The sequence below is a fragment of the Neocloeon triangulifer genome, unplaced genomic scaffold (assembly GCF_031216515.1).
Source record: "Neocloeon triangulifer isolate White Clay Creek 2 clone unplaced genomic scaffold, ASM3121651v1 ptg000003l, whole genome shotgun sequence".
NCBI classification, from domain to species: Eukaryota; Metazoa; Arthropoda; class Insecta; order Ephemeroptera; family Baetidae; genus Neocloeon; species Neocloeon triangulifer.
The window spans coordinates 9,260,371-9,272,573 of record NW_026775546.1 but is presented as its reverse complement, the minus strand read 5'-3'; the positions used below and the strand labels follow the sequence as shown (position 1 = coordinate 9,272,573).

The 12,203-nt window shown below is 33.4% G+C and overlaps 3 protein-coding genes across 3 annotated transcripts in view; 1 reads left to right on the top strand and 2 right to left on the bottom strand.

The window, feature by feature from the left end:
• Positions 1 to 258: 258 nt before the first annotated feature.
• LOC132192442 (uncharacterized) lies at positions 259 to 2,233 on the top strand. Its single transcript, XM_059612407.1, has 3 exons — positions 259 to 497; positions 554 to 676; positions 1,747 to 2,233. Exons 1-3 carry the CDS (start codon positions 337 to 339, stop codon positions 1,928 to 1,930), a joined length of 468 nt encoding a protein of 155 aa, XP_059468390.1. The 5' UTR covers positions 259 to 336; the 3' UTR covers positions 1,931 to 2,233.
• Positions 2,234 to 2,854: 621 nt separating this feature from the next.
• The window catches only part of LOC132192984 (uncharacterized), a 39,219-nt gene continuing 29,870 nt past the window's right edge, over positions 2,855 to 12,203 (bottom strand). Inside the window, exons 4-6 of the mRNA XM_059613243.1 lie at positions 6,940 to 7,033; positions 4,458 to 4,677; positions 2,855 to 3,297 (exon numbers count right to left, since the gene is read on the bottom strand). Of these exons, the coding sequence (XP_059469226.1) occupies positions 3,142 to 3,297; positions 4,458 to 4,677; positions 6,940 to 7,033 (470 nt within the window). The 3' untranslated portion in view covers positions 2,855 to 3,141. The remainder of the gene's footprint in view (positions 3,298 to 4,457; positions 4,678 to 6,939; positions 7,034 to 12,203) is intronic.
• LOC132192654 (uncharacterized) lies at positions 8,516 to 11,413 on the bottom strand. The gene is made up of 4 exons (XM_059612711.1): positions 9,587 to 11,413; positions 9,457 to 9,534; positions 9,342 to 9,401; positions 8,516 to 9,288 (listed from the first exon to the last, which is right to left on the bottom strand). The coding sequence occupies exons 1-4, from the start codon at positions 9,741 to 9,743 to the stop codon at positions 8,915 to 8,917; spliced, it is 669 nt and encodes a 222-aa protein (XP_059468694.1). The 5' UTR covers positions 9,744 to 11,413; the 3' UTR covers positions 8,516 to 8,914.

Sequence of the window (12,203 nt, the reverse complement as noted above, 5' to 3'; positions counted from 1 at the left end):
AACAAAAATCTTAAAATAAATTTAATGTTTAAATTAATATGTAATTGTTTTCAGTAATTTTATAAAATTATGATTTTAATCAAATTTAAATTAATTATTTTCTTGACTTTGATACATAGTAAAATGTAAAGTTATGGATTTATTGTGTATTACAAACACTTGAAGAATTTATTTTATATTTTTATGAATGGATGACCCTCGGTGTATTAACGCGTCATCTCTCGGCGAATAGACCAACCCTTTCCCACGACGACCACACACCTTTCTCAGTCAGCTGTGCAGGAGAGATCTTTTTGGATTACGCAATTGCCGAACGTTTTCTCGACATTTTTGGCGATGGCAGACGGAAAGCCGGCGCATTCAAAATCTCTGTTCGGCCGACTGGGCCTCAAATGTCCCAACAAACACAATCTTCTCTTCTTCTACCTCCCCGCACAGGGGGTGGCCAGCTTTGCCGGTCTTTCGATCAACTCGATGAACCCGCGAATCTTCTACAAGTATGTCTCTATGAGGAAAAATTTTCTTGAAATTAATTAATCCTTGGTTTTTTAAGATTGTTCCCGAAAAAAGATATAACGAGCACCTTGCTGGCGTGTTCCACCCTGGGAACAGGGTTGTACCTTTACAACAGGCCACACTTGCAGTCAGCACCAACACAGCTTAGACTCTCATTCAGGTAAAAAAATTAAATTAATTATATTATTCAACTCGGACTTTGATAATAATTTGGTGTTTTTCTTATATTTCTTTACAAAAATTACAATTTACTCTTGAAATTTTATATTAAAATGAGAATTAATTTGATTAAAAATTTAAATTTTATTTTTAAAAGGTTTTTTTTTGCTGGAAATGGGGTAATGATTTGTCTACTTTCCAATAATGAATTAGGTTATTATCTAATAAATATTCATTATAATTACAATCACAGATGTAAATTGATACATTTTAGTACATCATTAATTTAAGCTTAAAAAAAATAATAATTAAACTATAATAACGTCTCCAATAGATATTTATTTTATGACTCTTGTTTTTTCATTTTTTGAGCTCCAATGCTAATTTTCCATATTTCTTTGTGCTTATTATTTTTGCTTTTCGTGTAATTGTGAATGAAATAATTGCTGAAATTTAACAACAAATCATTAAAGCAGTTAAAATTATATTTCATTTCTTACCTTTAACCTTTATTTACCAATTGAAAATTACCAAATTCTGTTTGTCTTCTGCACTTCTGCCAATTTGTGAAGTTTATTCAACAAGTTCTGCTCATTTTTGGTCTATAAATTTTCAAATACAAAGTTTCTATATTTTCTCTCTGCTTTTTAAAAAGAAAATGCCAGTCACGTTGCAATGCCCGCGGTCCTCGGAAATATTAAACTAGGCAACCTGTTATGTTCAGCTGCTGGCGTGGGTTGCATAACATTACATCATTTGCAGGGATTATGCGAATCAAAATAATATTTAATTTTTTTTAACCATTCTATAAAAAAAATTTATTCAGTCTGTTCTATTTATTTTATCATAGTTTTACACCTTATCGGATATTAAAAAGTTTAGGACTTTTGAATTAATTTGAAGAAATCATTAAAATTCATTCATGGTGCCAAAAAAAAAGAGTATTTTTTTTTCTTTCAAGAATAACATAGCACTTAAATGGCTCTAGTCTATTTTTGTTGTTGTTTTATTAAGTTGTTCCGTTTCCCGCATCTTAATTTGTAATACACACAATTGATAATGTTGTCACAGCGTTTACGGTGCTCTGCTGTTCAACTTTGGCTCGCTGCTGTTATTCGCCGTGGCCAAGAGCTACCTGCCCGAGAACACCAACCTTGCGACCTTGGTCGGCGTAGCCTCATGCTACAGCCTTGTCAAAGTTGGCACCTCCTATTTGGACCACATCGACTCGCAGCTGGAGAGAAAGCAGTCATAGAATTTTTAAAGCAAGAAGGAAGGAAGGAAGGGTTGTTTCACGAAAACCGGTGAAAATCGTCTCACCCAGACGCACTAATTTTTCTAATTAGTCTGATTCGTTTTGTATGCGAGGCCATTTTTAATTCAACTGCGTGCGGAACTTTTTCTGCATCCGAGAATTTTTGTCGGAGGTACCTGTAGCACGATAAATAATAAATTTATATACATACATTACTTACGTGAGTTGAATGATTAAAATGTATTAAAAAAAAAATATAATAAAAAAAATGAGAGCGTGAGTCACTCATGGTTCAGTCCAATATTTGTGCTTCTGGTTTTACTTCAAGCCGTCCTACGCAAACCGTTAGTTGTTTCCTGTTTGCCCTGGGCACCTAATGAATGTGTAAAAAATTATAATCAATGATATATCCTGCTCACACCTGAAAGAAAAATTTAAAATAATACTAGAGTGGCGGAAAATTTTTTTTTAATGATCCTTAGAAATGATCTTATAAATAGAAAGGTCTAAAAATATTATTAAAATAGTCTAGAAATTAATAATAAATTCTCTAAACATTCTAAATTTTCAAATTAAAAATTCTTTCATAAACAAAATATATTTTTAAAAAAGTTTGTATCACAGGTAATGTTATCTTAGTGACCAATAGGCAATATCCAATGTCAGAATTAACAAAACTTAAAAAAAAAACACTTTCAAAGTGACTTGTAAGTTTGAAAATCGTGAGAAATTTTGACAGAACTTCAAGGACATTTAATTTTCTGTTAAGATTTATTCATGGCTAAATTTAAAATTGATCATTCTAAAGTACAACTTCAAAATAATACTTTCTTGTTTAGAAGATAAAAAAAACTTACTATAGTCTAAAAAATTCACTTAGTTTTTTCTTACTTGATTGAAGAAAAAGAGGAACGTTTTATTTTTTTGAAGAGCAGTACTTTCTCGTTTTATTTTTAAGCCTACATAGCTCAATATGAGCCAAATGAAATGGTCAACAACACCTTGTAATCGATCATATAATTATAGCATCTTTTTCACACAATTTAGGAACAACAGCAGAATACCCGCAGAGACCATTAATCACACTCAAATCTATACATCTACAGCCTCTTCCTAGTGGCCCTGGGTGGCGCTCCCAGAGCGGCAATATTTCGCCGTCACTGGTAATTAGTCTCTCGTGAGTGTTTGAACTTTGATTCGGAACAAGTTCCTCAGTAGACGTAGATCTGCTTGAGGTGGTCGCGGCTCACAGGGCAATCCTGGGCAGATTTTCTCCGCACCAGCCTTTTCCACTTGCCGCCAAGGTTTTTCCTCACGCCTTTGCAGAAGCCAGGCTGTTCGGTGGCCAAGGGAGTAATTGTCGTCTCCTATAAAAAAACAAATTTTCATTATTATTTAAAAAAAAATCCAAATTAATTGAATAAATTTAAAATTCAAATCATTTATGAAATTTCATAACAAAAATTAATATTAATATTTGATTATTATTTTTATTCTTTGTTTATTTTTAAAACAAACTGCAGACAATGTTTGTATTGAGTTTCTTCCCGCATGAGTATTGAACTAAATTGTCAAGGTTAGTGTTTATTGTGTGATAAAAAAAAAATGCAGTCCACACTGTCCTCCAGCTTGACAGCTACAGTTTTTTTAATGGCTTTGTTTCTAACAAAAATGCATGGCATAGAAAGCAGACGGTTTGTTCTATTTAAACTTTTTGTTGAAGCTCTCCAAATGTTACTAAATGATTTATAGTCGACTTAAAATTAACCGCAAAATTATGGCACTTCATAAATCAATAAAAGTTAAACGGAGGCAATTTCGGCTAATAAAAAGTGCGGAAAATTGGATATTTCCGGAGCGCGGCGCCTTGTATAATGCTTCAATCTTTGAGACATGCGGAAGCTCTCGGCGGCGAAAAACTCGACAGCACGCGCGCGTGATAGGTCAATATATGCAAAGCGCGTTAAGTGAATCTGTAAATACGGCAGATAAAATTTTTATTCGCACAGATTAACCTGTGCACGCTAGAAAAGAATGAAGAGTTGTCAAGTGAAATAGCAAACTCGTCTTGTCTTGAACTTTTTGACACATTTATTGCTAATTGATTCAAATTCGATTAACAAATTTGTTGCTAATAAAATGCATGGAAAAAGAATTTTTTAAATAATTAAAATTGTTCTGAAAATTTTAATGTTATTGGTAATCAAATTTTATATTTTCTTTAAATTGCATTTGCTGCAAATTTTAGATGTTTTTCAAATTTTTATAAAAAGTTCTACTTATAATCAACATTTAATTAAAAAAATATATCATAATTTTGCAATTCATGTCAAATTATTATTATTAATATTTTTTTAAATTTCAACTGTGCTACATTTGCTTTTCTTTTGTGAATTAATATTAAATTTGTTACAATAAAAATTAAAATTAACCGCGAATCTTCTAACTTGATTTTAACTTATTTCTATCTTATTTATTACAGGCTTATTTAGTTATAAATAATTTAATAAAATAATTAATTATTTACCTGATCAGTAGTGGAGTAGAGGAAGTGGGCCGCTGGGTAATTCCAGGCGGTGGTGGGTTCGTACAAATTGCTCATGGGAGGCTCGGCCAGCGTGACCAGGGTCGGGGTGGTGCATGGAAGGGGTGAATGCTGCTGCTGTTGGTGTTGTTGCACAGGGGATGGGGCGGATGGCCGGTGGTGCGACTCGGCAGGCTCGACGTCGCCTCGTTTCCTCAGCTTGCTGTGGACCAAGAGTCGGAAACTGGGGGTTAGAACCACCCTGCCAGGTTTGTACTGCATCTTGTGTAATGTAAAATAGTCGTTCGCGATCGGACAGTATAGTAGCTATCTACGGACAGATCCTCCTACACCGTGAAACGCGATCGACCAACTGGTCCGCCAGTGGCTCGCAGCTCGGCTTAAGTATCCGCCGGTGACGTCAGGAGGTGGTTGGACGCGTCTTCGGCGTCACACCGCGCGAAAAGCCGTCGCGATTCCCCCGCCACGTGAGTCTTACTTCTTATATTCAGCGAAAAATATATTATTATCTATTTTGAATGCGATTATTTTACAAAATTTTTTAACACTTGGCGAAAAAATTATTCATTATTTTCAGAAAAATTTCTTAATATATTATTTTACATTTGATTGCTTACGAATAACTATTAATTTCTCTTGGAAAGTGTTTTTGGCGATTAATTTTGGCAACATGTTTTACAGGAGTTCAAGTGGCTTCAATTGTCGAACTTTTAACTCTGAGGTTTATTTAATTAGCGCACCAGAAAAAATATTTATTTTCAGAACCACGTTTTAGTGGGTTTCTTATTTCCTTGAGCATCAATTAGTTTTATTTAGAAAAGGTGAAATAAATAATTAGCACTATTTATGTTTTTAATTATTTGTGTAAATATTGCAGCCAACCATGACGTCCCAGTAGCCGATCTGCGTTTAATTTTTAATTATAAACGTGCATCAAAACTGACGTGAATCTATATAGATAACATGCTAAATGCTTCTTCTACGAACTTTTAATAAATTTTCCTCTCATGCTTATTTGCATTCCAAACAACAGCTTTCCTCTCCCGTGTCCATTTACGCAAATCCCTTTGAACATCCAATCATCAACCTCTCGCGTGCAATCTTTAACGGCGCGTCTTTCCTTAAAAAAAGTTACACACGAGAGCTGAACCAGGAAAAACCGGACCCACTTTTATGTTTTGTAGGCGTGAAATTCTCGCTCCCATTTATTTACTAATGACGAACGCGGCGCAATAAATGCGCATTAAACTGCAAGTTAAAAAGTATTGGGACTAGTTGAAACGTCATAGGGAATTCTCAAGTTCTTGATTTTTGAGACGCAGAATTTTCAACCGACGCTCAGAATGTGAAACCCAAATAATGAGCCATTGTTGTGTCTGCCCGACGTCTTTTCTTTGTGCAAGAATATAAAGAGGATGAGTTGCAACTGCAAGTAATGGTTTTAGCGCGCAATATGACAAGTATGCGAGTTGTTTATCACGGTGACGGCACAAGTAAAGGGTTGAAACTGTCTGCGTCAGGAGAATTAAGCATAGAATCGTGTTCAATATGATATAATAATTTGAAAACGTTGTAAGATTTATCAGAAATTTTTTCTCACTAATCAAAGTTAATCCGGTATTCATCGAGTTAATCACTTTTAATCAGAGATGCAGAGAAGAGGAAATTAAAATGATTCATATCACATGTCAATACTCAAGTTGATTTGGATTCAAAGTTGCAAACTAGGGGGAGATGTCTTGCAATTTTTTTAAAGATGAATTATTTGGTTTTAAAATAATTCCTCAAAAATAAAACCGTTTGATCTGTCCTGATTCCTGATTAAGATAGATTTGCATTGATTTTCGTGGGTGTTTTGTAGAAAAACAAATCCCAGCGTCGGTCAATTTTTACAGACAATATGATTTACAATAAGTTTCATGGCTTCGTTTTTTACTTGAAAGTAAATCCATTGTGGTCTCACAAACTGAAGTGATCATATTGAATTAAATTTAGAAATTAAAAATATAAATTCCCGGGAAATAGGAATCTACTATATTGAGCTGTTTTATAGAAAAAAATTTATAATAGAACCGGCATTTGGAATCTAAAACCACCAGGGAAATTCCTATTTCATAAAAAAAACCTTGTGCGTTTTTTTTTTATTTTTCTCACTATCAGCTCTCTAGAAACATTTAGAATACAATTTTCTGTTTACTAAAAAGTCTCTGGTTGCCCACCAAAACCATTTTCCGGGATATGAAAAGGTTGAAAAATAACCGGGACTACAATGCAATTGTGTCTGTAAACAAACTTGAACTAATTAGCACGATAACAACATTTCCTGACCGCGTTTCGTCGTTTCAATGGCTTAATTTATTAACGAAATTCCCTTCCTCTCTAGAAAAATTCTCTCTTTTTTCGCAAGTAGTGACTAATTTGTTGTGCCCGTTAAGTGGCGAAGAAAGTGAAGGAAATAAAGCACCTGATGGTGACAGCGAGGAGGACGATGATGACGGCGACTAAAAGCATGGCGATCAACACGCCGCTCATCATGTAAACGCTGTCGTTCGGCGCATCTGAAACATAGTGTATATTTTTAAACAAAATGTAAAATGGATTTTCAAATTATCAGTGGTGCGAAAAACGTGAATTTCAGCCAAAAATAAATCGGCTGGACAAGATAAAAAAAAAGCACGAGTTTCAACGGCACGTAGCATGTATATTTAGGTATATTATCGTAACAATGTCATTTTGCGAAATACATTCCACTTTTTAGCACGTGGCGTCCGATTTTTTTTTATGTTTCGATGCATTGTTGTATTGCAAATCACGTTGGCAATGGAAAAGAGGAGTTTTTCGCCACCCACCTGTGGGTAGTTGGAAAACAAATTTTATTTGTGAGGTCACGCGCTACGATATCAAATGGGTGATTTTTTAACGCCGCGATAAAACAATTTCCTTGTTCGTCTTGTTTGCGTATTTCTGTTACCAACTTGGTAATACCAAGCATATTATTTTTATTTGGCCATTGTTCCAAAAACACTGTCGGATTGGTGCGTAGCAATAACACTTAAAAATAAATTCAACAAATTTGTTAGGATTTTGAAGATTTTTATGCTCCCAAAAAGTCAAGTCCTTTCATGGACTGTATTTTAGGATTTTTTTCTTTTTGTACTCTTTTGATTATTTTTAAACTGTTATTTAAATATCAATATGCATCTGTACTATTAAATATTTTAATTTTTTCCTTCAGATTCTTCATTTTCATTCTAATGGTGTTAATCGAAAATTATTTAAATATGTATTTCATAAAAAATTTCTTGGGAAATGAATTTTTTTTAAAGGAAAATTTCTTTCTCATTGTTATAACTATTTCAAGAAGACTATTCCTAATTTTATTTAAACTTCTATTGAATTATAATAGGTATCTTAAAATAACTTTTGTTAAAATTAAAAAAAAAACGACTTTACTTGGGATCTACTAACTAAAATTTGAGCTCAAAAGTCGCCCTTTTACACAGAAACTTTCTTCGCGTATCAATTATATTATCATTAATTTTTATATTGGAGGAGCACTTTACCCCGTGCACCTTGATAATAATCCGGCAATAACTTTTTGACGCTTTTTGATATTGCCAATAATTCCCGAAATCCAATTACACACAAAAACGGAGCCGCTTTTAATAGTGTTTATTTTGTCGTCTGAGCTCAACGCCGGTTTAAGGCATGGGCTTGACGCGTGCTCCTTCCTTTGTTTATTTTTGTTCTTATCTAGTGCAGACCCTGGACGACTCAGAGCTTGATAACCATTCTAGGTGGCTCCTTAAACCGTTCTTTAGAAATCTAGAGTGGAAATGACTTCGGCCCTTTTCAAGAGCAATTAACTTGTACCACACACGTGGGACATGTATGTACGTCAGATCTGCAGATGCTGACTCAATGATTTACACAGTGACTTGTGGCACTTTTTCATAAATTTTGATTTTGATTTTAAAACTTTTGCTTATTTTAATCTCATATCATTAAAAAATAAAACAGGAAGTGTGTCTTTAATTTTATTTATTAAACGTAAAAAATGTTATTATTCATTTTCTGCTTTATTAACATAATATATTGTTTCTATAAATGACTGGCTAATTCAGGGTTAAAATACGCTTTTAATACATTTTTTTAAGGCAACGCTGAAAAAGCAATTCATTGATAAATATTAATGTTATCTTTCTCTCTTATTTTAAATTTTTATTTTGTCATGTTAATATCTATGAGGTTTGAGTTCATGTATGGGGCAAAGTTGTCCTCAGTCTGAACCCAATATACAAACTTCTGGAACTAAATGTATATTTTATAAATTTATGAGAGGTAATTAAATTTAAAAAAAACTGAAAAGCAACTCTAAACTATCGTCTGTCATTATTTATTTGGTATAATCAATCGAATTATTTATTTAAATTAAATAACTAATTTAGAACCATCGTAGCATTTAACGGTCTTGCTGGAATTAAGTGCCTAAAGTGATCATATACCACTGAGTACTCTTGTGATGGTAAAACAACTTCATAAGTATTTTCCTCCTGCTCTTCACTTGGAAAAACATTTTCATCAGATTTTACTTTAGGATTTTCCTCACTGGGTTCACAGGCTACATAATAGTACCGGCACTGGGCTTGTTGTTTTCTCGGTGCATAAGCTTTGCCTCTTTTTAAATTGACGCAATGGAGCATGAGAATAATAACAGTACCAATAAAATTGTAGGAAAGGACAAACATGCAAAGGTAAATGATAGTTTCTTTTTCCATCTCCATCATCCAAGATTTTTCTGGATTCAGGGTTCCTAAAGAAACATATTATTTTTTGGTAGTTTGGATTAAAAAAGAATAATAATACCTCTAACTTCAATGGCCGGCGTTGAGATCTCGATCGTTTTGTTTTTTTGATTGGGAGTTTCTAATTAAGAGAAATATAATTTTTGCAAAATTGGAGTAATATAATTTAAATAAACCTTTGATTCTGTTAGGAGGTGCCAACATTATGAGTACTGGCCTTTTTGGCTTCTGCTGCGGAGATTTGCCTAATTTCTCTTAAATCCTTTTTAAAGCAAATTGTATATTTAAGATAATTTAATTTTGTACCTTGGTACGCAAAGCTGGCCGATAAAACGCAGGCTGCGATAATCACATATGGTAACAACGTCGTTCGATACATCTCTGGCTCAATCTTTGACAGACCTTCCTCATTTATACTGTGGAAGTATCTTAAATAACCTGACTCATTGAGTAAAAAATACATTTTGCGCCAATCTGTAGCGGTCGCACTTACGTAAAACTGGTCAGAATAAAACCATAATTTGTCATGAGGAAAAATGAAATCTGATAGAGAGAAATTAATAATATGAATTAAACTACGAAATAATTTAAGCAATTTATTTTCTGTCTGTATTATAATTTTCTAAAGGAACGTTTAGAGCATTTCAGGACATAACATGATCAAGACAGTGTTCACGTTCATATAAAAATAATTTAAAAAATTTAATTCATGAAATTCAAATTCGTGTGAGCAATTTCTTCTGGTAGGTTTTTTAATTTTTTTTAGAGAGAAATCTACCTGGAACCTAAAAATAAAATAAAGCTTATTCTTAAAGATGTAGAAATTTCTAACTGAAAATAAATACTGAAAATCATTTTTGCTGTCGCTAAATGTTTGCTATTAACCACTCCCATTTGCTAAGACGTAAAAATGATTCTCAGAAGGAATTTTTAGTGCATATTTAACACAATGACGCGCTTAGCACTTCAAACAATCATACTGTCATCAAAAGCATTTCCACTATTAATGTTGTTTCCTTGATAAAAATATAAAGCTTTGTGACAATTGAGGGCAATAGTAAAATATAATAAAATAATTCAGTCAACTTGTCAAGGCTCTGTGTAAATTGGAAGGGCGTTGTAATAAACCGCTTTTATTTCTGTTCATTTTTTTTTTTTTTTTTGCAATCCAAAAGCGTTTTATTAAATTCCCAACAGCACTTTTAATTAAAGCTCAATAGAAAAGTTATCATAATATCAATTGATTGAACTTCAAACAATAAAACATCTGCTGCTTGATTATATCTTCTCATGTTTTGCCTAATCCTTTTGAATTGTTACCGGAGGAAGTTAATTACTCTTTTGAAGATTATGATTAGCAGTCATACCAGATAAATAGATTACTTTTTCAGACCTGCACCAAATAATTAATACAAGGCCCGTTTCTTTTTCCCATTGTCCAACTCATCAATCAATTTTGCGAGAGGCCGAACCCGAGTTTAAAATGGAAAAGTCTCGTTCGGCGACTCTCGAGACTGCCGACCCTGACCTTACGTCGCAGGTTCGGATATTCTATCTTTCCTTCGCTTCCTTCCCGCCTCTCTCGTTCCCGCAACTTCAAAGGTCAAACAACGCATTTTTTACGCGAAGAGTGTGTGTACCTGGTCACACACACACACACACACACACACACAAACACTCTCACGTTCAATAGCCAAGCTGGTTCAATTTTTTGGCCTTTTGGAGGTCGGCACCGCGAACGACCGACCCACCAGCCAAGGGAATTGATTCGTTTACGCGACGATTTTGTGCACGCTTTCGAGCCAAAAACTTATTTATAAATAATCGGCACGATTGACAATCCAAACACTTCCCCGCATTAATCTACTCAGATTCGAGACACGTGGAAACGCCCGAATTTTTATAAAAGCTACGACGTCAGTTAGGGAGAAAGTTTCAGATTAAAAGTATAAATAATTGTTTAATAAATTTATATTGTGATAGGAACTAAAATTTATGATACTTTGAATTCAGTTTATTTTATAATATTTATTGAAGTCAATGAAAATTATTCAACTTGAAGAGCATTTCAACAATTCGGGTTTAATTGTTTTAATTTTTTTTTAGTTAATTAAATTTAAATTTTCACTTTTGGCTTTTTAATATTTTTATGCAATCTGCAAGACAATGAGAATCAGCATATTTTGCCATTCCGATTCAAAATGTATGAGACTAAATACGACTAAAATATATTAGATGGTTTTTTCGACTATTTTAGGAAGTTTTTTAAAGGTTTGTAAAATTTTAAGACCTTTATTATTTTATAGAAAAAAAAAGAATATTTTGATCAAAATACTTTGCTTATTTACTTTTCTTTTGTAGCTTTATAAAAATGACTTTTTTTAGAATTCTGCTTAGGAATTAGGAACAACTTTATCCGGAATTCTAAAATAATACTTGATCCTAAAAGTCGCCTTTATTGGCAAATAAATAGACATTTGTTCGCCTGTCTATTCATAAGTGAACTTATTAATCGCTAGAGACCTTTGAAAAGTCCAGGAAGATGAGTCTGGAGCGAGCGAATGTCAAGGGCGTCGAACCGAAAAAAAGTGCAAGCACTGAGGAATAATTGATGGATACCTGATATTGTATTCATCGTGAGTATAACGGCCTTGCTTTCAAACAAAGCAGCACAGTATCACCAACATCCCAAAGGGCTTGATCTTCCGCCGCTTGTCTTTCAAGTCACCGCAATAAGTTCATGCATATGAGATAATTTTTTATTCACTCTCCATGTTACGGAAGAAGGAATATTAATTACTCTGGTGTGCAAAGGATCATTCACAGTCACTTGTACATTTCCAAATCGTGAATATTGTTCGAAAATATATTTATATAAAAAGAGCAATAAAACTTTTATACGATATCATGATTATGAAATAGC

Excerpts from the sequence above, each read along its gene's own strand:
- LOC132192442 (XM_059612407.1), top strand. The coding sequence starts at position 337 with ATGGCAGACGGAAAGCCGGCGCATTCAAAATCTCTGTTCGGCCGACTG. Across the intron at positions 498-553 it reads AACCCGCGAATCTTCTACAA|ATTGTTCCCGAAAAAAGATA; the intron begins GTATGTCTCTAT and ends TGGTTTTTTAAG. Across the intron at positions 677-1,746 it reads CAGCTTAGACTCTCATTCAG|CGTTTACGGTGCTCTGCTGT; the intron begins GTAAAAAAATTA and ends ATGTTGTCACAG.
- LOC132192654 (XM_059612711.1), bottom strand. The coding sequence starts at position 9,743 with ATGTATTTTTTACTCAATGAGTCAGGTTATTTAAGATACTTCCACAGT. Across the intron at positions 9,402-9,456 it reads ACCTCCTAACAGAATCAAAG|AAACTCCCAATCAAAAAAAC; the intron begins GTTTATTTAAAT and ends TCTCTTAATTAG. Across the intron at positions 9,289-9,341 it reads GCCGGCCATTGAAGTTAGAG|GAACCCTGAATCCAGAAAAA; the intron begins GTATTATTATTC and ends ATGTTTCTTTAG.